This window comes from Pinus tabuliformis, chromosome 2_1 (genome assembly GCF_031772625.1).
Source record: "Pinus tabuliformis cultivar Carrire ecotype Pingquan chromosome 2_1, CPIR1, whole genome shotgun sequence".
NCBI lineage: Eukaryota > Viridiplantae > Streptophyta > Pinopsida > Pinales > Pinaceae > Pinus > Pinus tabuliformis.
In genome coordinates this window covers 55786102-55811213 of record NC_142299.1, presented here as the reverse complement: position 1 = coordinate 55811213, position 25112 = coordinate 55786102, and the positions used below count along the sequence as shown (strand labels likewise).

Genomic DNA, 25112 nt, shown 5'->3' with positions numbered 1-25112 from the left:
ATAAGAATAATATTCCAACTAGGGTGATATCGAGTACCACTGAAGATGGAGGATGCTTGCTAGGGTGAGAAGAAATCCCACCGAAGTTATGACAAAATTTCCAATCTCGCAAATTGAAACCCCATGGGCTAGTAGGATGCACAACTCTGATACCACTATAAGATCCCAAATAGTTAAACTTCCAACAGATTTGGCACACTAGAGTGTTCTAATATAAATTCTTGCAATAAAAACAACGAACATCAAATGGATTTGAAAATGCAACCTCTTATTTATATTAACAACTGAAAACAAGATACATGCTCATACAAGACATACTAAAGTCCCTACCAATAACATGTACGAATGCTCAAGGATGGCTACTCTAAGACATTGAAGCCCACTTGTGAATCCTGGATGGATCCACCACTCAAATGTCACCCCGAGGTTTTTGTCCTCGGACCAACCTAGAACTAGCCAAAACAAGCTTTTGATTTGATAAAAAAAAATGAGATGCTTAGAATGAAAAGAGTGCTTTGCAATGGATGACTTAGAGTTATGATTATGGGTAGTGTTAGCCATGTGCTCTTTAAGACAAGCTTTGAATGAATGACCAATCTAGCCAATGTAATATTTTCCATAAGAACAAGGATTCTGGTAAACCCTTGAACATTGCATTGAATTTGATTTATCCTTGGCTAACCAAAAACATTGCTTAAGGGTCTTTTGAGGTTTAAAGGAAGTTTTAATATTTCTCTTGACTAACATCTTAGAAATAAGATTTTTGGTACCTTTTATGTATGAATGGCTAATGAGATCATTAGGTGGAGAGGAGGAGGGATCTTTGGATCTAGGGTTATTGGAAACTCAAAAAAGTTATTAATTTGAGAGGTAGAATAACCGTTGGATTTGAAAGATTGGGTAATATGATATTTTATCTTATTTAGGAATTAAGAATCATACATTTTGTAGGTCTGTGAGATTAGGGTTTTAAGAACAACTAACTTTTGGGAAGGCTGGTGATGGGATTGGGTGTAAATATAGAATTTAGTATGGGTGTTTCTTCTATAAGCTTGGTGGGAACGAGATCCATCAATAAGGTAGGTTACTAGGACATCTAAGAAGGGAAGGGAATTATCAGATTTGATCTCCATGGTGAGTTAAATATGAGGGGAAATGATGTTAAGGTGGGAAAGAAAGGCATGAAGTGCAAGAAGGCCATGGTACCAAATGACAAAGGTGTCATCTATGAATCAATACCAACATTCAGGTTTTTGATGTCAGGAGTTTAAGGCCAAGGTTTTAAAACATTCCATATAAATATTAGCAATGATAGGGGATAAAGAGGAGCCCATAGTTGTACCTTCCATCTAATCATAATAGGATTTTTAAAAGAGAATAAAGTGGATGAGAGACAAAGATGAATGAGGTTAAGGGTTTCAGATTCAACAAGATTAGATATCAAGTTGTTGGCTTTAGGAAAGAGGATTTTAGTGAACAAAGAGACTACATAAAAACCAACCAAAAGGTCATGTTTGTCAATTTTAATGTTCTTATTTTTTTGAATGAAATCAACTAAATCTTTGATAAATGAAGGGGTAGTTCCAACTAAGGGTTGGATTTTTTTGGCCAAATAATGGTCAATGGCATGGATAGGGGCTCTGATTGCACTAACAATAGGTCGAAGGGGAACACTAGGTTTATAAATTTTGGGTTGCCCTTAAATATTGGGGTTTGGGGGGCATTCATCAATTGTAGATCACTCTTTTCATTCTAAGCATCTCATTTGTTTAGATCAAATCAAAATATTAGCATATGTTCCTTTCCATAACTCTTGATTTATTCGGGAAGCTCTTGAAACAAAAGATAACCCTTTAAATCTTAATAGAGAAGATGGTTACAGGATAAGAAAATCATGGAAGCCTACCATCCATCATCTTATAAAATGATATTTATTATAATCTGCCCCCCTTTTTTCTTGATTTTTCTGGTTTTCAATCTCTCTTCCTTTCTTTGACTCCCCCTATCTTTCTACCCCCCACCCCCATTTTTATTATTTTTCAAATTTTTATCTCTCTTCCCTACCTTCCATTTTTTATTTACACCTCTTTCATTCCCTAACTTATTGTCCTTCTTTAAAACTTTTAAATCCCCCCTATCTTCTCTATTCTCTAATTTGGCTCCTCCCTCTCTCTCCTACCCTTTCTATCTATATTTTGTTCTCCAACTCTTATTTTAGATTCAATTTTATTTCCCCTCCCCTATCTATCTATTTTTTGTCCCCCTCTTATTTTATATTTAATTTTAAATTTTACCTTTTTACTCTTATTAATTTTTATGATTCCACCCACAATTTATTTAACCCCCGTCGCCCCACACTAACCCCCTTAATATTCTCTTCCCTCCCTATTTTTTGTCTTTTAGTCTTATTTTATTCTTCCCCTCATTATTGGGTTCTTTAAGCCCTTTGTGTTAATTTGACATCTTAGTGACAAATTCCAACCATGGGACTAGATTCTGCTTTTCGAGAGGACCAATTTTTACTATTGAAGCACTCAATTTGGACAAGGGAAAGTGTACTTATGAAGAAAATGCCATATATGCACATTTGGACAGGTCGGCCCTAATAAGAAATTGGTCACCCTTGGAAGCTTATAAATACAAGTGACATCAAGCTCATTTGGACATCACCAAGCATCATCTTCTTCTCTTCTTCATTGATTGGTTCACACATATTTGAGTTGGGTCAAGGAAAGAGGTTCGCACAGGTCTGAAAATACAGGGTCCGAAGCTCGCACGTGTTATAGGGTTTTGGGTCACAACCACAGGCTCGTCAAAGGAAATTTTCAGCTATAACTGCAGGCTAGTAGGTTCAAGGGTGCGGCTGGAAGGTCCCAGCCGCATGCACACCTCTTCCTCCATGCAGTTGGGATCTAGGGATAAATTTGACATCTGACCATAGTTGACTGTAGTTGATCATATACTAGAAAAGTTGTCTCTGATATATATTGATTTCGGGAACATATTTGTGAATGTTAATGGGTTATTTTTCTAGATGATTTTGCATTGGGCTCATTGTACTCTTTGGTGAAAATTTTATGACAATATTGTTGAAGGAAATGTAACTAGGTTCAGTCTTCATAAATGTACTTTTGACATTTGTACTTATTCAAGGAAATAAATATTATTTTTATAATATATGTCAACGCGTTTCTTGCTCATTAAAGTAGGTCTAGCACATGTTAATTGCTATAGGTGAGTCAAATAGTCAAAAGGAAATGTTGAACGCCTTAAGGGCATGTTACAGCATGTATGAATATGTACTAAAGTCAAGAGAATACCTCCAAGAAAATTCAAGTCTCCTCCTATGCAAAGGCACCACCAAAAAAGCTCATTCAAGCATGTTACACCACCAAAGAAGCCATCCTAAGTAAGATAACAAGTCGGCATACAAACTGTCTTCTAGTCAGCCTAAAGGGAGGGATAGTCCTCTATATATAGAGGCTATCCACTCCATAATAACGCCATCCATCTCTTTTAAATCAATGAAGGTATCCAAGAAAAAGGGTGAAGAAGGGACGAAGAAAGGGTCTAAAAGTATAGTGAAAAAGGAGGAAGAAATGACGAAGCCTTGGAAGTCTGTTCTAGGGCTAAAAGATAGTCACACGTGTGAAGAAGAAGAGGGTCTCTTTGCTGTCATAGAAACCCTCTATTACAGTCACAAAAAATTCATTATTTGGGATAAGAACATAAGCCTAAAGGGTCTCCAAGACAAGCGAAGGAAGGAGGAAGAAGGACGAAGTGAAGAGGACTGTTTCTAAGGCTAGAAATAGTTACATGTGCGAAGAAGAGGTGGGTAAGTCTGTGGGTATAAAAATAGGATCAAACAGTTCATGAATTTGTGTTGTTTGGGTTTGAAATTAGGCAAGCCTCCCAAGTCAAGAGAATAATCCTATCTGTCTCGAAATTTAGGAAAAAGGACCATAATTCTCTAGGGTACCTCGCACATGTGTGAGAATTAGGACTGCAGTGCTGTCACACTAAGCCTTCCACCATACACCAAGAAGGAACTCAGATGATCAAGAGAAGGAATGAGTATCCTTAGGTGAAGTATATCACTAAGTAAAAGTATCTCTTCTAGAATATCTACTTACAGTGCAAGGAAGAACGAAGTTCCGGAAGAAGGACGAAGTGCCAGGGAACGAAGTGTTGGAAGGAGGTAGACAAAGTGCTAGGGAAACATAATGTAGAGAAAAGGAAGGACTTGACTTGTGCTTGGAGGTTCTTCTAGTCAAGGGTCTAGGGTTTGGCATTGATCAAGAAAGAAGCATCAATAAGAGAAAACTTAGCGAAGGGTTTTCCTCTCAAGAGAAGAGAGGGTTTGGCCCTAGCAGAGAGCCAACATCTTGTGCTCTTGTTCTTATGTTTTGGTAGCAGTTTGATGAAGTACACACACATGCATTAATAATAATAAGAAGAATATTAAGCTAACAAGAAAAAGTAACAAGACTCCAAATTTTTTTATCAAGTAACGAAGAATCCTACTATACCTTATTGCCCTAGATCCTTCAACAAATCTAATAGAAGAAGAATTTTCAAAGGGTTTTCCCCCTGGTGGGGCTTTTCCCTGGTTTTTGACTAAACCTGGTGTCTCTTGTTGATGTGTTTGTTCTCCTTTATCATTGCATTTATTGTTCTATCTTCAATTACTGTTGATGTTTGGAAAGATTAATTGTTATTGAAAAGATTGCTAATTGAAGAATTGAATTGGGCTAAAAGTAATTGAAACAACATAGAGTAGTGTGAAAATTAACATGGTTTTAGAGCTAAGGTGAAGGACAAGCCCAAAAGGAGACAAGCATTGAAGCAATCATCTTTGGAAAGTTTAAGGAGCCTATCTAATCAAGTCAATTTTGAAAAGTGTAATTAGGTTTGGTCTTCATAATGACATGTAATTATATATAAAGAAATGTAAATAGGAAAAATGTAATTATTATGTTGACTTGCTTCAAGGGTTTCATGAGCAAGGGATTTTGTTTTTGAGTCAAGACTCCCATTGAGAGTCTTTAGGGTTTATTCATCTAGACATAAAAGCCTCATTTTCATGTAAATGAAATCATGTTACACTTTGTAATAGGTCAATATTATCTATGTAAAGTATCCTCCAAGAACCTGTCACCAAACCCCTTCAAGTCGGCCTACAAACCATGAAGAAAATGCAAGATGAGGTCAACCTAAACTCAAGTTGTCAAGTCTACCTAAAGGACAAAAACGAAGGGTATAAATAACCCTACTCGGCCTCATTTGGAGACAGACAATTCAGACAAGAAGTCACTAGAAAAGTGCGAAGAGAAGGAAAAAGAAAGAGGGCTAAAAGGAGAGTGAAGGAGCAGAAAAATAGAAGTGCAAAGATTCTTTCGGGACATCATATTTTTGTTATATAAAATATTCTTCTGCACGGTGTGAAGTCTGGGTAGTGTGAATTCTGGGTAGCAGATTCTTCTGGGAAGTGCAAAGTCTAGGCAACAGATTCTTCTAGGCAGTGCGAAGTCTGGGTAGTAGATTCTTCAGGAAGTACAATGTCTGGGCAGTGCGAAGTTAAGGCAGTGAAATTATTTTGGGGCAGAAAGAGAGAGACTCTACTAAGTGATCAAATTAGAGATCGGGGTTCTCTCTAGAAGACCTACAGACTAACATTCTTTAAGGAAGTTGTGAAGGTGCAATATAAGATATAGAGACCGAGTTTCTCTAAGAGGAAAGGCAAAGGAAGGAAGAGGCAGAAAATCAAGGTGGGTGAAAGGGTTCTTGGGAGGATACAATAGTCAAGGGTTTGTGTCATGGTCTTGGTACTTATCAATTGAAGATCTAGAAGAATAATTTTATCGGGTTTTCCTCTCAAGAGGTGAGAGGTTTTGGCCCTGTATTGAGAAGCCTATATACTGTGTCACTTGTCTTTATTTATTGGTAATTGTCTTGATGAAAAGAACACACTAAGAAGATAACAAAGAAAGATCATAATTTAAGAAGTAAAAACATATCACAAGCATTTATCAAGCAGAGAAATTGTTAACATTGAATGCCCTAGATTTCTCAATAGTCAAGATGTCTTCCGCTTTATTCAAGGAGTATAAGAAGTTGGGTGACTCATCTAACTTTGTTGCATGGAAGATCAGGTTGGATATCATATCTGATAACAATGATGTTTTGGAATACATTCAAGGAAAAGTATTCGAGGCTTTAGAAAATGCTTCTGCTACTGCCAAGAAAAATCACAAGAAAGGTGAGTCAAAAGAAAATCAAATTATAGCTAATGGTTCACAAGATAGTCTTCTTACATATATTGAAAATTTGAGAAAGTCTAAGGAAATGTATGATAAAATAGATGATATGTATGAAGTCAATAATTTGAATGAAATCATCTCCTTGAAATATCAACTCAAAGACATGAATATGAAAAAAGGAGAGTCTGTGCAATCCTACATTATGAGGATATCTTGTCTTAGAGATTAGTTGCAAAGATTCAGGGAAACAGTGCCTAACAGGAAATTGGTGATTTTAACTCTTAGAGGTCTCCCTCCCATTCAGGAAACATTCATTACTACCATAAGCAACAAAAATTTCTTCTCATAATTTGATGAGATTGTTGGAAAGCTCAATCAAGAATAATCAAGGATGATATCAAGAGGAAGGATTCAAAAAAATGAAGAGGGAGAGCCCGCTACATTTGTCACTCAAAACAAGAAGAAGAAAGGAAAAGGAGGTCCATCAAATTCAAGAAAACCTCCTCCTCGAAATGCAAAGAGAAGGAATGATAGAGCGACATCTCACATTGAATGCAATAATTGTCACAAGAAACTTGGTCATTATGCTCAAGATTGCCCCAAAAAGAACAAGGGTCCATGATACAACACTAGAAGCAACAAAAATGGGTTTGATGATCGAAGAAGAAGAGATGACCAAAGGAATGATCACAATGGATGAGATTAAAGAAGAAGAAGACATACTCTATGTTATCATGAAGAATATCGTCGTCCTCAAAAGAAGTCAAGATTCTCTAGGTATGAAAGTAATGTACGCAATCAATCTAAATATATTCTTATTTCATCCCTTATTAGTTCCTCTCCTTTGGATTCATGGGATAGTTGGTTTGTTTATAGTGGGGCCACTCATCATTTCTCTGGGTATAAGGAAGTTCTCTCTGATTTGGTAGAGAGGGAGTCAAATTTGAAAACTATTCTTGGAGAAAACTTCACCCATTCCATGAAAGGCTTTGGGTCCATCAAATTCCATTTGGAGTTTGGGGAATCTGTTGTGCTCCATGATTTAATGTATGTGCTAGGATTGAATAAGAATTTGGTATAAATATTTGCTTTGGAAGACAAAGGGATGAGGATTGCCTTCATCAGGGGAAAGGTTCTTACTTTTCTTGTTGGATTACCCATGAGAGATGCATTTACATTGGGATAAATATTTGAAGGACTCTACAGAGTTACTGGAAGACCTCTTATAGCATTGGTCCTTGATACTAATTATCTAAGTGAGTTATGGCACCAAATATTGACACATTCACATTATGACGCTCTTCTGAAATTGAATAAATTGGTTTCTGGTATTCCTGATTTTCAAGTCAACATGATGGATTATTTACAATTTGTGCCAGTGGAAAGAAGACAAGGGGACCATTCCCCTCTAGCGAGAACAAGAAAAATGACATCTACCATCTCATTCATTCTTACATATGTTGATCCAGTGATCAAATTTTAACTCAAAATTAATGTGCCTAGAATGTTTCTAAATCGACATCAATTTAAAGTGTTCATTGTTCTGAATCCAACGATAATCATTTTAGCTCAATCCGATATCGTATGCTCAAGTTATCGTGTTCTGATCGTTCGACCCAACAGTTAAAAAATTAACAAGTTTTCTTACTAGGCTGCTGACTGGGCTACCATAATGCTGACATCATCAGTTGACTTGTCAGGTATGGACCAATGAGAGCATGCTAAGTGACAACCTTGTATTGGACAAATTGGTTCATTTTGATTGCATCGTTTTGTGTGGTGGACCAATTAGGGTGTGCCACATGGCCCAACTAGAGGCCACGACATGGCACCCCATAGTTGGCCAAAATTTTGGAATGAGTCAGATAGGCTAGGCATGATTCAAACCTGCGATCTTACATCCAGTAGCCTAGCACCTTGACAATGCGCCACAAGGGTGATTCTTACCCCCATAAGGGTCTCAGACTTATTTAAAGTTTATGAAGCACATATATGGGAGGAGGGGCCTGGTGGTCAGCCCCAACCCCTGGTTGCCTGCTCTCCATACGACCATGGTGCAAAATGGTTGGGGCTTTGGGACCATCCCCGATCCCTAGTCACCAACCAACCACATGACCACAGGTGCACCAGAGTAGAGCTCAATGAAAAAGGGCTTAAGATTAGCCCTAGCCTCGGTCACAAGGACTTGCATATGACCTCATCGGTATACCAAAGTGGAGCTCAGTGGAGAAGGGGCTTGGGATAGCCCTAGGCTCTGGTCATATGGGCACCATAGAACCTTGGTGGAGCACTCACTGGTGGGGAGTTTGAACGGGGACCGGCCCCAGGTCATATGGTCACCAACATGAGCGCGATGCCATGGCAGAGGTGGCTCGGCGGTAAGGGTTGGCCGTTGGTCTGGCCCTCAGCCCCATGGGCGCTAATAAGACCATGACCCTGAATTTTAAGGGGCTAGACTAGCAGGGTTGGGTGGTTAGCCCTAACCCTCGGCCGCATGGCCCATGTGGCCATAGTTTTCGTACTTAAGGGTTATTTGGAAATTTAATTATCCAACAAATTTCACCTTTGGCGGGCAAAATTGTCACCTCCATGGCAGAAGAAAGGCAAAATTGTAGCGTTGTTAGACTGTTTATCTATTTTGTAGGATGGATAACAGGGATAGATTTTTCAGATATTGTTTAATGGGAAAGAAGGGTCTCCAAGAGATAGAGGAGATAATTTGTCTCTTCGAATGGAGAACATTGAATTGAGAAGAATGCTTGAAATTGATGAAGGGGAGAAGAGGCATTTGCGCCTTCAGTTGCAGCAAGTGCTTGAGGAACAAGTTGCTGAAAGTTCCACTCCCGTGACAGTAAAGGAAACTTCCAATGTGAAGCCAATATGTGAGCATGGTTCAAACAGAGGTTATGAACTATATGAGGAAAATGATGCATGTGCATGTTGTAAGCATCGCATAGATTCTCATCATATGTTGGCCTGGCCCTCAGCTTCGTGGGCGCTAATAAGACCACGACCCTGAATTTTAAGGGTCTAGACCAGCGAGGGAAGGTGGTTAGCCCTGACCCTCGGCCACATGGCCCATGTGGCCATAGTTTTCATACTTAAGGGTTATTTAGCAATTTAATTATCCAACAATTTACACCTTTGGTGAGCGAAATTGTCGCCTCCATGGCAGAAAAAAGGGAAAAATTGTAGCGTTGTTAGACTATTTATCCATTTTGTAGGACGGATAACAGGGAAAAAATTTTCAGAGCTTGTTTAATGGGAAAGAAGGGTCTCCAAGAGATAGAGGAGATGAATTTGTCTCTTCAAATGGAGAACATTGAATTGAGAAGAATGCTTGAAATTGATGAAGAGGAGAAGAGGCATCTGCACTTCAGTTGCAGCAAGTGCTTGAGGAACAAGTTGCTGAAAGTTCCACTCCCGTGACAGTAAAGGAAACTTCCAATGTGAAGCCAATATGTGAGCATGGTTCAAACAGAGGTTATGAACTGTATGAGGAAAATGATGCATGTGCATTTTGTAAGCATCTCATAGATTCTCATCATATGTCATTTGGTAAGAGTGGGTGGCTAGAGTCATCTACAAAGTCATCATCATCATATGAAGCAGAAAAGGTAGATGGAAATTTCAAGGAGGTAATAGGCATCTCAAGTTCAAAAACTTCTATTTATTCTCATAGAAACTCTTTTGCAGCGTTTGAACAACATACTAGAGGCATTGTTACGAAGCTTCTATCTAAAATGGGTTATGAAGGAGGAGGCCTCGACATCAATGGCCAAAGTATCACCAATCCAATCATGGTACAAGAGATACCAAAATATCAAGGATTGGGATATTGTCAAAGAGAGTTTGGAGAATGCTATAAACGGTTTGAGGAAAATCAATCATCAGAGGATGATATGTCACACCAAGTTCATGGTGACAAAGTTCATTTGTCTCCTAAGAGAGATGAATGCTTTAAATGACCTTGTATATCATCGTTTGGCCCAGATCGTCAAAGTTGTAGCCCAATGGAAAGGTATAAATTTCATGGGTGTTTTCCAAATGTTGGTAATTTTGACTATTTGTGGAACATGTATCCTTGCACTTTGTGTGATGCATTTGACCATTGTGTGGCTGTTTGTGAGAAACACATAGTAATGGTCAAAAGAATGGATTAGATTCTTGGCATCAAGCCTGATGAATCTCATTCACATTTTAGGACTTCCTTGTCGGCAAGCAAGATAAAGTACTTTTGTACCCATTGTAAGATGCATGGGCATGGGAATGATCGATGTTGGAAACTACATCTAGAGCTTCGTTCCAAGAAGGATAAAGAGATTGTGCAAACCAATGCAAGGGAAGAAAGAAGTGGCAAAGAGGACTCACAACATTCCTAAGGAAACCTTCAAAGAAAAGTAGATACAAAAAGAGAACCCATAAGCCTAGGAGAGGCAAAGATTTGGTAGATTGTTTGTATAGTTTGTTGCTTTGTAAATTGTAAAAGCTTGTTGTTGTCATTACCTGTTTTGGGTACTTTATAAAGTGAACAAGAATAATCACTATGAACAACAAGTATGTGTTTTTCATTGACATGTTATGTAGTTGGCTTGTTTATAAGTCCAAATGTTTGAAGACTTTTGGAATGTACAATGTTTGTTGTCCAAGTTTGTCTACAAGTTTGTCATGTACTCACCAATGCAAGTGTTCAAGATGAAACTTGTTGTGAATAGAATCTTTGTTTAAGATTATACAAGATGACTATGTTTTTGCAGGAAAAGCTAATTATGTCATTGAATTTTTGTAGCAGTGTACTTTTTTGTACAAGCTCAATTTGAGGACATTAAAGAAAATTTGAATCAATGCATGATAGGCATTATATTGCTTATGATTTCCAAGATGGAAAGTCAAGTTTGTCTTCAACAAAGGAACTTCAGGATGAAGTTGTTTGAGCCATGAAATATGGGTTTAAAGAGAATATTCATATTCCACTCATTAGTGTTTTTGTTCCTACATCAACAATAAGAATTTTTCCTCGATTCTTGACAGGACGGTAGGTATTCACAAAGAAGATAGGCGAAGTACCTTCATTGGAGCTTGAAGGGCACCAATTGAAAACAAAGCATTATGGATTGAGTTCTGGGTAAGTTTTGATTTTCAACCTCATTTTATTTACTAGGAGAAGTAAAATTTTGGAGTCCAAAAGTTCCTAGTGGGGAGGTATGATCTGGTGATCAAATTTTAGCTCAAAAATTAAAGTGCCCAAAATTTTTCGAAATTGACATCAAGTCTAAATGTTCATTGTTTTGAATCCAACAACAATCATTTCACCTCAATCCGATATCGTATGCTCAAGTTATCGCGTCCTAATCGTTTGTCCCAATAGCTAAAAAATTAGCAGGTTTGCTGACTGGGAAACTGACTGGGCTACCGTACTGTTGACATCATCAGTTGACTTGGCATGTATGGACCAATGAGATCATGCCAAGTGGCAGCCTCGTATTGGTAAAATTTTATTAGGTCGATTTGTGTGTGGTGGACTAATTAGGGTGTGCCATGTGGCCCAACCAGAGGCTGCCACATGGCACCCCATGGTTGGCCAAAATTTTGGTATGGGTCAGACAGGATGGGTAGGATTCAAACCTGCAACCTTACATCTAGTAGCCTAGTGCCTTGCCACTACACCACAAGGGTGATTCTTGCCCCCATAAGGGCCTCAAACATATTTAATATTTATGAAGCGGATATATGGGAGGACAGGCTAGGCGGTCAGCCCTGACCCTTGGTCATCTGATCTCCATATGACCATGGCACAAAAGGGTTGGGGTTCGGGGACTAGCCCCAATCCCTAGTCACCAACCAACCACACGACCACAGGTGCACCGAAGTAGAGCTCAATGGAAAAGGGCTTAAGATTAACTCTAGCCCTTATCACGGTGAATTTCACATGACCTCATCGGTATATTGGAGCGAGCTCAGCAGAGAAGGGGTTTGGGATATCCCTAGGCTTCAGTCATATGGGTGCCATAGAACCTTAGAAGAGTGCTCACCGGTGGGGAGTTTGAATGGGGGCTAGCCTAGGCCATATGGCCACCAACTTGACCGCAACGCCATGGAAGAGGGGGCTTGGCGGTAAGGGCGGGCTGTTGGCTCAGTCCTTGGCCCTGTGGGCACTAATAAGACCACAACCCTGAAGTTTAAGGGGCTAGACCAGCGGGGGCGGGCAGTTAGCCCCATCCCCCATCCGCATGGCCCATGTGGCCATAGTTTCCGCACTTAAGGGTTATTGGGCAATTTAATTATCTAACAAATTGCACCTTCGATGGGCGAAATGGTCACCTCCACAACATAAAACTTGGAGAAATTGTAGCACTATTATATTGTTTATCCATTTTGTAGGACAGATAACAGAGAAGGAGTTTTGAGAGCTTGTTGGAGCCATAACTTGGTGATTTTTTGGCCTTTTGGAGCTCAAGAAGAGTCCAGATAGGGTTTTTGGACATTCTGGATCCAATGGTGACCTCTATTTGTTGATTAGAGCACATCTAAAGAGAATTTTTGTAGGTTCAAGTCCATGGATGTATGGATCAATCAATGTTTTGGAGCAGTTCTTGAAGGTGTTTGACCATGTGAAAGGCCTTGTAGGGGTTTTATTATCTTCAGGTGTTTATTGCAGCAGCTGTTACTTGTAGGGTTCAACTCATTTATTCTTTTCTCACTATGTCTTGTTGAGGAAATCTTTCTTTTGTATTTCAATGTGGAATTGAAGTGCTTGTATGCTCATGTATGCTCATTTTCAGATGGAGTACAAGGTCTTTGTAGGAGACACTTTTTATTGTTGATGGTTTCATGACTGACTGTAGGTTGTCATGCTGTTTATAGTGAGATTTCTTTGCAGTAGAACATTTCCTTGAAGGGGAAAATAACCACTTGTTTTATTAGCAAACTTTATGTACTTTTTTCACTGAATATATGGAGTAATCTAGTTATGTTGGCAGGCCCAAAGATGTAGCCCAGGAGGGGTGAACTCCGTCACCAAATTCTTTGTTGTTGCTCTTCATGAATGCCTATATGAGTTAGATGATGAGATGTTGCTTATGTTTTAAGTTTACATGAAAAACTAACTCATAGTCCTTGAAGAGACCTTTGAAAACCTGTTTTGTCATAAGACTCATTTTTCCTTGCAAAACGTCAAGAAGAATGATCACTTTTTAGGAAGGAGAAGTTCTCCTCCAATTTCAAATCATATGTGGTTTGATGCCTTTACATTCTATTGGTGGACATCTCTACTACATCACCTTCGTTGATGACTTCTCAAGAAAGACATGCATATATTATTTGAAGCACAAGGATGAAGCCTTTGAAATGTTCAAGGAGTTTAAAGCTTTGGTCGAAAATCAAACAGGGAAGAAAATCAAGGTATTCAAGTTTGAAAATGGTGGAGAATGGATTTCGAATCAGTTCATCAATTATTGCAAGAAGGAAGATATCAAGAAAGATACAATTGTTCCTTATACTCCTGAACAAAATGGAGTAGTTGAAAGAAAGAACAAGTCTATTGTAGAAGCTGCTCATGCCATGCTCCATGATCAAAATTTTCCAAAGTTCCTTTGGGGAGAAGCAACAAATGTTTCTATATAGGTTCAACATAGGGTGCCTCATCAAGCATTGGACAACAAGACCCCTGAAGAAGTGTTCACAGGTGTCAAGCCTGATGTTGGCCATCTCTGTATCTTTAGATGCCATATATATTTCCATGTGCCAAAGGACCAAAGAAACAAGCTGGAAGCCATGGGAAGAAAATGTACATTTGTTGGATATTGTGAAAATTCTAAAGCTTTTAGAATATATATTCTTGGTCAAAGGTGTTGAAGAATCTAGGGCAATTAGCATTAGATAGATTCTTCTATACTTGATAAAAATTTGTGAAATGATTTTACTGTTTATCTTATCTTAATCTTCTTCTTATTATGAGTGTGTGTGTTTACTTCATCAAACTACTCCCAAAACAAAGAGCCAAGAACACAAGAAGTAGGCATTCTGCCAAGTCTAAAATCTCTCTCTCTTGGAGAGAAAAACCCTCACATAATTCTTCTTATACGGATTCTAATCGATGAACACCAAGACCATTATACTCTACCCTCTATGCCACTCCAAGCCCAAGACACCAATCCTCTTCCTTTGTTACTATTGAGATCATCTTCATCACTGCTATCTCAGTAAGGTCATCATTATTGCATTACAATAGTACCATTGCTGCACTTTCAACTAGATGATTGTTGCACCTTCACTGAGATCATCACCATGTCAACTAGGTCTCTATACTGATCTTGTCTTCATCGAGATCATGACTGTATTTACATGATTACTTCTATGAGAGTATAGTTGTACTTAGAATGTATGCCAAGACAGAGAACATTACTGTAGGATCACCGAGGTTCTTATCATTACAATGAGACTGTGACTGTGAGTATGTCAAGAGTGTATCATCCTCTTCATAACAAATATGCTGAGACTGTGTGTTCTACTGTGGGATCATCGTGATCCTTAACCATGCCGAGACAGTAATACTGAGATCCTTCTCATCACATATATGCAAAGATTGTTGATATCCACTGAGACTGTGTTAGTATTCTTCCTGCACCGAGATCTTCCTACACTGAGATCTTCCTACACTAAGACTATTTCAGAGACATCCGAAAATGTGTCCTTCTACAACGCGGATTGCAGACCCCTATACCTGTCTAAGATTTCAGAGATTCGAGTTGCAGAGAGATGTATGAAATTTCTTGACTTAATTCTAAACTTACATGCCTATTTATAGTGGCTTGACCCACATATTAAGCTAACCTGCCAGTGTGAACATATGTGTCTCTATTTGCAATCCGACATGACTTTTATTTAGTTCATTTGTTGGCCAACTTCATCCTGAGGATTGTGCTTGTCTTGGAGGGTTGTTCTAGACATTCGGTTTGATCCATATACATTACACATAGTCTCATGAAGAGCTCTTCAATTTTCTTTTGACTCTTTGACTTTCCTAGACCTATGGAATGAGCAAGAAACTCATTCATATAATTTATAAAAATAATAATTCTTTTTCTTGACAAGTACAAAGATCAAAATTACATTGACAAATACCGAACCTAGTTACCCTTTTCTTCAACAAAAGGAAGGTTGAAATTAGTAGGGATGTAACGTTCAATGAAGATGTTTCCCTTAGGAAAGTAAGGGACCTTCCTCTGACTCCTCCTCTTGAGAAGAAGAATTATGATATGGATATTTTAAATGGTCCTTGCCTGAATCCGAGACAAATATTTTTGATGATCCCATGGAGCCCATGGATCCCTTAGATCCTCCATGTGATCTTCCTTCCAGGAAAAGACCACTTTGGCTCCATGACAGATTACAGGATGATGAAATATGAGTTCCTGTTAAAATATCATTTAGTGAAAGGAAGAAGCCATGCAGATACCCGGATATGTTGCAGCCATGAGTATTATGATTCAAGTCGAACCTACCACCTTTGAAGAAGCCATGAAAGAACAAGTTTGGAAGGATGCTATGGCCAAAGAATATGAATCAATTATGAAGAATGATGTATGGGATGTTGTGCTGAGATCGGACGGGAAATCCGTGGTGACTTCAAAGTGGTTATTCAAGATTAAACATGGAGTTGATGGAAGCACTGAAAAATATAAAGCAAGGTTCGTAGCCTGAGGATTCTCCTAGATAGAGGTAGATGATTGATGATATATTTTCACCTGTGGCTCGATATAAATCCATTCGTTTGATAGTTTCTCTTGTTGCTAATCAAGGATGGAGCCTTCATCAAATGGATGTGAAGACAAATTCCTCCATAGCATGTTACAGGAAGAAGTGTACATTGATAAGCCACGGGGATATGAAGTAGAGGATCGAAAGACACATGTTTTCAAGTTGAAGAAGGCATTGTATGGTTTGAAACAAGCCACCAAAGCATGGTACGCCCACATAGACAATTATTTGGTGAAGCTGGGATTCACAAGAAGCAATGTTGATCCCAACCTATACTTCAAAGTAGTCCAAATTATGTCGATTATTTTGGTTTTATATGTTGATGATATATTCTTGATAGGTAGTGAGCCCCTAATGATAGAGTGTAAGAGGGAGCTAACCTTTGAATTCGAGCTGAAGGACTTTGGACTCATGCACCACTTTCTAGGCCTTGAGGTGTGGCAAAGGCCTAGTGAGATTTTCCTTTCACAAGGAAAATATGTCATGAAGTTGTTGGAGAGATTTGGAATGACAAAATGCAAGTCCTTTCCCACACCGATGGAAATGAATTTCAAGAAATTATGTGGAGAGGCTGCAGGACCCAATTTGGAGAATCCATTCAAGTATAGACAATTGATTAGGGCTTTGATGTTCTTAGTCAATATCCATCTAAATATATGATATGCACTAAACAAATTGTGTCAATTCATGACCGAGCCTCTCCATGCACATTGGATCATTGTCAAACACATTTTGAGATATTTTCATGGGATGATCACCCTTGGTTTGAGATATTTTGCCGAAGATGTTCAACTTCATGGATATACCAATGTTGACTAGGAAGGAAACATTGTCGACATGAAGAGTACATCTGGATGTTGTTTTAGTCTTGGATCTTCCATGATATCTAGGATAAGTAGGAAGCAAAAGTCTGTAGCATTGAGTACCCGCTGAGGTAGAGTAAATTGCCGCTAGCATGGCTAGCTGCAAAGCAGTTTGGTTGAGGAAGCTCTTTGGAGAGCTATATGAGCAGGTCCTAGACACTACAATGATATATTGTGACAAAAAGAGTGGGATATTTCTCGCAAATAATCATGTATTTCATGACAAGTCCAAGCACATAGAGATTCAATATCATTACATTCGAGACATGGTGCATAGAGGAGCCATTAAACGCCATCATATATCGACAAATGAGTAGATTGCAGATATTCTCACCAAGGCTTTTCTTAAAGGGAAGTTCGTGGTCTTCAGAGAGGAACTTGGACTAATGGATATGACCCCTTTTGATAAGGGGCATCACCAATCAAGAACACTGAGCTGACTCTTCCCCGCTGTTTAAGCTCCTAGTGTAAGGAATTGAGATAGAGGGCTCCTAGGGTTGAGGGATATTTGGACAAAAGGTTTGTATATGTTGCTCCCCTATATGTTACATAGGGCTAGAGTTGTTGCTCCCCTATCTTGGTCTTTGCATAATATACCCCAGTCGGCATCATACCCACAAACTAGGCTTGTTGGGATTACTGCTCCGTATTTAGCCAACGGGTTGAGAGTGTACTTGGGGGTGTACAACCCAAGTTGATTATGATGTAGGTGTTCTACTACATGACTCTTGAGGGTCATTGTTGGGAATATCAGTTGGCAATAGGATGGGTTGAGATGTGCTCCCCTATATCACCTATTACTAGATATGGGGTTGAAGGTGTTTTTCTCCCCCATGAGATTCAGGATTGAGATATGTTCCTCAATGTAGTTTCAAGTTGAGATGTGCTCCTTGATATTGTTCTCAGATTGCGATATGCTCTCTAACGTTATAGAGAGTGGTAGCTAATGCTCCCAGATTCTTCTTCTTCAGATTTGAGAATGTTTCAGCAGATAGAGTTGAGCAGAGATGGGACATGATATGATGACAGATACACATGACATGATGCAGTTGGAATTTGTCCCTAACTGAGAGGGAGTGTTAATTTTGCAACTCAGTGATAAATTCCAACCATGGGACTAGATTCCTCTTTTCGAGAGGACCATTTTTTACTATTGAAGCACTCAATTTGGATCAGGGAAAGTGTTCTTATGTAGAAAAGCCCACATATGCACATTTGGATAGGTCGGCCCTAACAAGAAATTGGTCACCCTTGGAAGCCTATAAAGACAAGTGACCATAAGCTCATTTGGACATCACCAAACATCATCTTCTTCTCTTCTTCATTGATTTGTTCGCACAGGTCTGAGGTTGGGTTGAGGAAAGAGGTTCACATAGGTCCAAAAATACAAGGTCTGAAGCTTGCACAAGTTTTAGGGTTTTCGGTCACCACTGCAAGCTCGTCAAAGGCAATTTTCGGCTATAACTGCAGGCTAGTAGGCTCAAGGGTGCAATTGGAAGGTCCTAGCTGCATGCACACCTCTTCCTCCATGCGATTGGGCTTTAGGGCTAAATTTGATTGCAAACTAGAAAAGTTGCGTTTGATATATATTGATGCTGGAAACATAATTTTGAATGTTATTGGGTTATTTTCTTAGATGATTTTGTATAGGGCTCATTGTACTCTTTGTTGAACATTTTATGACAATCTAATAGAAGAATAATTTTCAAAGGGTTTTCCCCCTTGTGGGGTTTTCCCCTAGTCTTTGACCAAACTCAATGTCTCTTGTTGACGTGTTGATTATCTCCTTTATCATTGAATTTATTGTTCTATGTTCAATTACTGTTAATGATTGGAAAGATTATTCTTATTGAAAAGATTGCTAATTGAGGAATTGAATTGGGCTAAAAGTAATTGAAATGACATAGAGCAATGTGAAAATTAACACTTTGACCGTTGACCCTCCTTTGAATTTTATCTCTTCAAAATCGATTTTTCGTCAATGGTTATATTTCTTCATATTCTATATCATAATTTTAGTTCTAAAAATCTCTAACAATATGAACTATGAAAATCCACATTAGCTTATTGCAAAAAGTTATTAGAAATAAAGTAATGATTGATAAAAGCTATTTAAATTGAAAATAAGGAACAAAAATATTACTCAAAAAATAACATAAAACTAAATAACTGAAATAATGATTTGAGTGAATATTTGTGGATTAGAAAGTTAAAGAATATTAAAAATAAAAAACTATAATTAACATGAAAAGAAAAAACAGTTTATTAAATAAATATAGTCTAAAAATGAAGTAAATTGGCCTAGAAAACAATGGATTTTTAGGCGAGATATTGGTAAAATAGGGTAAACAAAATTCAAACACTCCTACCATCAGATTTTTTAGGACAAAAAATCCCCAGATTTTAGTCTCCCAACTAATTTAGTTTATCTCTAAACAACTTCACGTCATTTATTATTTGTTAATATAAAATATTAAAAAACTAATTTTTTAATTATTATTTATTAATATAAAATATTAAAAAAATTAACTTTTAATTTTAATTTTGTGAGTTAAAATATTTTTTATTATTTAATTAAATTTGAAAAAAATTAGATTTCAAGCTTTCGTTTTCGTTATCCATCAGGTTCTCGATCACATAATCCATTTCTTAATACTCCACGTTTTGGAACACTACATTTTATAATGATAAAATAATAATAATTTATTAATATAAAACTTAAAACTTAAAAATATAAAATGTTATACGAAAATATTTGATAGAGACAAACCTGCTCAAAAAATTATAATACAATAACCTGCACATTACAACTCAAACCTTTACTCATTAAAATTTACATCACGTCATCTAAAAAAAGTCCACGTGTTCCATAATTAATGGATGACCATGTCCAATAGGCAGAATCCAGTGTTTTAATGGACTTTCCTTGACTTATTACAGGTTTTTCAAAGCCCCAGTAAACAAGGATGATCTGGATAATTTTAGACAAGACATAGATGGTATGTACAGGCAAATTAATACCCAGATGGGTATTTGTATTTTAGATGCCAATGACCGCAAGAAAGCCCCTCTCTCCAGAAGATATCCGGATCATGCAGGTGAATATATGATTGAAATTTTTTGTTTATTTTAAATTCGTTCTTCCCACAAACATGGATCTGATGATTAATGCCGTTGAAACAGTTGGAATAGAGGAGTCGGTAAAAGAAATTATCGATCTTTTGGAATGGGCGAGTGACAAAAATGCCATTGCAATTATGGTGCATGGATTCGGCGGAATGGGTAAGAGCACCCTTGCAGATGCCGTCTTTTCGTTCGCTAACATTCAAGGATGTAAATATTCTAAAGTTCAACTCTTCGAAAATATCGATTCAAGTCCAAAGATAGTAGAATTGCAGAGATTGATCTTAAAAGATTTGATGGAACAAGGAGAGACGGTTCCAGATATTAGAAGTGGGCGGGATGGACAACTAGAAGTGGGCAGGATGTTAGAGGAGGTGCCCGCGTTTATCTACATAGATAATGTTTTGGGGCAAGAGGAGCTTCGGCAGCTTTTGCCCAAGGATATGAAAAAGGCGAAGAAGGTGAGGCTGCTTCTCACTGCACGTGATATAGATGTGGGCAGAGCGTTAAAAGTGAAAACAATACCCTATGCTATGAAAGGTCTTCATCACACAGAAGCTATGCAGCTTTTGGGGAGAGAAATCTATGATGATGAGACAGACTACGACAGGGAGGAGCAAATAAAGTCTACCCAATTGAATCAGATTGTACAGTCATATGGCGGAATTCCAAAACTTTTGGAACTGGTAGGAGGATTCATACGAGGAGAAGAGGATAAGCAAAAAGCTTATAGAATATTGATGAAAGAGAAAGAAAAATGGGACACTGAAATTGGGAAAATAGAGTCCTACCTCTTTGCATACGACTATCTCCCTGAGATATCCAGAGATCCATTTCTGGACATTTGCTCCTTTTTTAAAGGATGGGACTGGGACACAGTGGCAGATATTGTGGGAGAGATTGAATTGAAAATGCTGGAAAGTAGATCACTTGTCAGCAGAGGCACAAATGGGGTTGTTGTTGTACACGATGTCATTTTGTCAATCGGTCTGAAAAAGACAGAGGGAGTGAGATTCGCATTCACCAGTGGAAAGCAAGTTGAGGAGCTGCTAAAGGAGAAGGTATCAAATTATGAAATTAATTTTGTTCCATAATATGTCTCTATCATTATGATAACTACTCAATTCTGTTTAATAATATCATGCAGAAAATTCCAGAGATCAAAGGTATATGGCTGAGTGAAAATAATAAAGATCGATTAGATATGTCAGCATCAAAATTGGAGTTGTTGTGCGGTTCGATAAGAGTTCTTGCATTGGGGAACTTGATAAAAGTAGAGGACAAATGTAGTCAAACATTTAAAAAGTTGGTTTTTCTACAAGCTGCAGTTCCCCATCTTCCCTTTGATGTGTCCCAGTCAAAGGGATTGAAATATTTGAAGTACGAACCAAGGGATTTGAATTTCCGCGAGGCAAGTCTCTTTTAAATATTTAGTCCAATATCTCTTTTCTCAATTTTCTTCAAAAAATGAATTCGTGTGTGAGATAGTTTTATTATTTTTAATGGTTCAATTTGATTATGTTTGTCACAAATAATTTGCAGATTCCCTCGAGTGTTAGGTACATGGAGTTTGATGGAAGGTCACATTCTCATGCCTTGGAAATCTCTTCCGGCGATCTTCAGCATCTAGGGAATTTGCGGATACTTAGATTGACCCACTTTGTAGCGTTGAAAAAATTGCCTGAAGACCTGGGTGATCTAGTAGGTGGTTTGCAAGAACTCACGCTTTCATATTGCAGATCTATACAGGAGTTACCAGCCTCAATTTCAAAGCTCAAATCTTTAAGAGTAATCAGAATGGATTACTGTTCGAGGTTAATGCAATTGCCTGAAGATTTTGGATCATTGATTTCTCTGGAAAAACTCAATTTGCAGGGTTGCAAGAATCTAAAAGTGCTTCCTATTAATTTTGAGAAACTCACAGCATTGAAATTATTGGATCTATCCTATTGCGAGAGGCTACTAGATCTCCCTCATGGCTTAGGAAACTTAACATCACTTGCTGAATTAGATTTGAAGGAATGCAGCCAATTAAGAAGTATTCCAGAAAGCATTGGAGACCTGAAGTCGTTGGCCTCCTCACTGGATATTTCAGGCTGTTCAAGCTTAAAAGAACTACCTAATGGGTTCTGCAACCTCTCCTTTATCAGGGTTCTTTCATTGAAGCGGTGTAGCAATTTAAAGAAGCTTCCAGACAGATTTGGAGAATTAGTAAATTTAATGGACCTGAATTTAATGTGGTGCAAAAACCTTGAAGATTTGTGTAATGACTTCCACTGCCTCGACTCCTTGCGAATTCTAGAGTTGGATGGGTGCCACAGTTTGAAAGCACTCCCTGATTGTTTTCAGTGTCTTGCCTCATTGCGACAATTACATCTATGTGATTGCGTCTTGTTGGAAGGGAAAGAGATGGACAAGGCGGTGAAGATAAAAACATTACAGGTGGTAAGAATCGTGGAAAGCGAAATGTTGGTGAAGAGATGGGGAGAAATTGAAAGAGAAGGCAATCCATTAGGGACTTTTACAGTTATCACAGGACAGGTTAACATAACATCCATCCATCCATCCATATTTATATACCAATCGTGTTATTGCATGTATTTTATGTGAACTTTTAAAATGAATATAGATTGTGTATCGTTTTTACTTTGTACTGATTTCAGATTTCTGTTCAGGAATTGTCGGAGGACCGGAAGGCGACTCTAGAAAAGGAGTTGTTAACAGAATTCGACAGCCTTCTCAGTAATGGAGAAGGAGAGCCATTCCATCTGTCTCACCATCTTTCTGCAGACTCCCTCTTTCTTGTCATCTTTGATTACCATGACGATTTTGATTATGATTTCCCGTGGCCTTTATTTGAAGAAACGATAGATGAAATACAAACAAAATTTGAAATAATTTATATGGGCGACAATTTTAATGAGTTGCCTTTGAAAGTCAAGGGTAAAATTGTGGGCCATGGGGAGCGGGACGATCGCAATCTTGATGTGAGAGGGAAAGTGATCTCTTTGTTAGATGTTGCAGATCAACAGCGACGATTACCTGCAGATGATCCGAACCGTTATTATGAGATGAGAACGCAGGTAGCGGGAGACGAGAAGGGTGCTAAAGATTATCGTCCTTGCTGGAAAGGTTTGACAGGCCGACTGGAGGAATTTTGGTTGGGTAAGTGTAGAAGTTACGAGAGGTTGAAGGAACTTGAAGCAAGAAGTGGAGAGAGTAATATAGAGTTGTTAAGAGAATTGTTTCCAACTGGAAAGGGGGAAAGCGCTCACATCTTTGGAAAGAATTATGCATCACAGAAGGTATTAAGTTCTGACTTTTGTTATATTTCTTTTTTAAAACAGAATTTACAAATTTCGCGTGACATTATTGACTCTCTCTACTTTATTTTGTTGACATTGATAATTGTAGGGCGCTTCAAAAGAAAACTCCAAACATTGTAGCTGCGGAGTGGAAGAATTGAAAGGAAAAAGGATTTTGTTAGACATCAGGCCTCTTCACATGTGTTATGATATTCGTTTGGGATCTTTGATGGAACTGTATAACACAAAGAAAGAGGAATTGAATTTAGAAGTTATATCAATTCCACTTGTGCAGACAAATACAAATATAAAATTGGAGATGTTTGAGCAGTTTTCAGGAGATGCTCCGTGGTTGGTCCTTCAAAATCCATGGATGTTAAGCAGAGCAGTGAAGTATTTCCTCATTAAAGGGAGTCTACCGGACCAAGGATATAACTTATGGGGAAAGGAGCGTGGCATAATGTATATGAGTATAATCACAGTAATAGAACCAAATGGGAAAGTGTTTACAGCTGATAAACCTGTACTGCCTTTGCTAGATAGGTGGGGGCCAAAGGCTTATCCCTTTACCGTGGACAGAATTAAAGAATTAGAGGAAGAGTCGTCTCAAATAGAGACTACGTCTACTTTAGAGCTTCTTTTCTACAATCAAGAAAGCGTATGGCATAAGGTGAGTAGTCCATCATTGTTTGTTTAAAGTTTGATAGATTAAAGGTTTTTTTTTTTTTTTTTTTTTAATTTCTTTTTTGGGATGATAAATTAAAGATTAGTATTTAATTTATATATATATATATATTTTTAATATTGTTATTAAAAATAGTAAGTTAAAAAGATTTAAATAGATGATTTATTATTGGTTTAAGATTAATATTTTTCCTTATTTTGAAAGGTGAAAGAGGTTTTGCTTCAACAAAAAATGATATGCTTATTTGGTGGAGATGGCTCTAAAAAAGGAATATCTATGAAGGAGTTTACATTTTTTTTAAGGAATGTGTTAATAGAGTTTATTGATGACATTCATATAATTTATATCAATGGATTTGATTTCAATGAGACAAAAAGATCAAAGCTCACAGATACCACTTCTGTTCATTATTGTCCATTGCAAAATATTCATATGCCAAAAGCTGAGATCCAAGAGATGCCTTTGTTAAATTTATTGGAACATGAGGCTATAAGATTTTGGACACACTTTCATTCTTTAAAAGAAATGGTGTCTAAAAGAGATGACAATGCCAAATTGAAAAGAATCCTTGACTCTATTGATTATCACATTCCATGGATGATATTAATAGATAAAGATGGGGAAATAATTATAGAAAATGGGCAAGATATGATTTCCCTATATTCAGAGAGTATGGAAGAGAAAGCCAAGAGATTGATGCAAGTCTTGATCAAGGGCTCCAAGGAGGACAGAGAACAAGCATTGTTTGAGTTAGAACAAAGATGATGTATTTAATGCTATGTATTATAAATGAACTACATTTTATTTATTATTTTCAATATGTTTTCTCATTTTTATTTCACTATAATAATGTTCTTTGTCATTATTAATTTTTATTGTTGATTCAAAGTTGCATTGTGTTGAATTGTAGTGAGTTCAAAAGTATAAGAGAATCATAATCAAACACATTATTTCTTTGAAATAGGACATAAGTCCAGTCAAACAAAACCAAATACCCGTTAATCCCAAACTAATCGGTTTTCTTAATATTGTTATTAAAAATAATAAGTTAAAAAAATTTAAATAGATGATTTATTATTGTTTTAAGATTAATTTTTTTCCTTATGCTGAAAGGTAA

At 37.6% G+C, this 25112-nt stretch overlaps 1 protein-coding gene across 1 annotated transcript in view; it reads left to right on the top strand.

Annotated features, from left to right (window-relative positions):
- LOC149198760 (uncharacterized) overlaps nt 1-24813 on the top strand; it is an 89951-nt gene extending 65138 nt beyond the window's left edge. Inside the window, exons 4-10 of the mRNA XM_089402152.1 lie at nt 19823-19980; nt 20066-21066; nt 21153-21416; nt 21548-22546; nt 22681-23310; nt 23420-23980; nt 24200-24813. Of these exons, the coding sequence (XP_089258278.1) occupies nt 19823-19980; nt 20066-21066; nt 21153-21416; nt 21548-22546; nt 22681-23310; nt 23420-23980; nt 24200-24760 (4174 nt within the window). The 3' untranslated portion in view covers nt 24761-24813. The remainder of the gene's footprint in view (nt 1-19822; nt 19981-20065; nt 21067-21152; nt 21417-21547; nt 22547-22680; nt 23311-23419; nt 23981-24199) is intronic.
- The last annotated feature ends 299 nt before the right edge of the window (nt 24814-25112 follow it).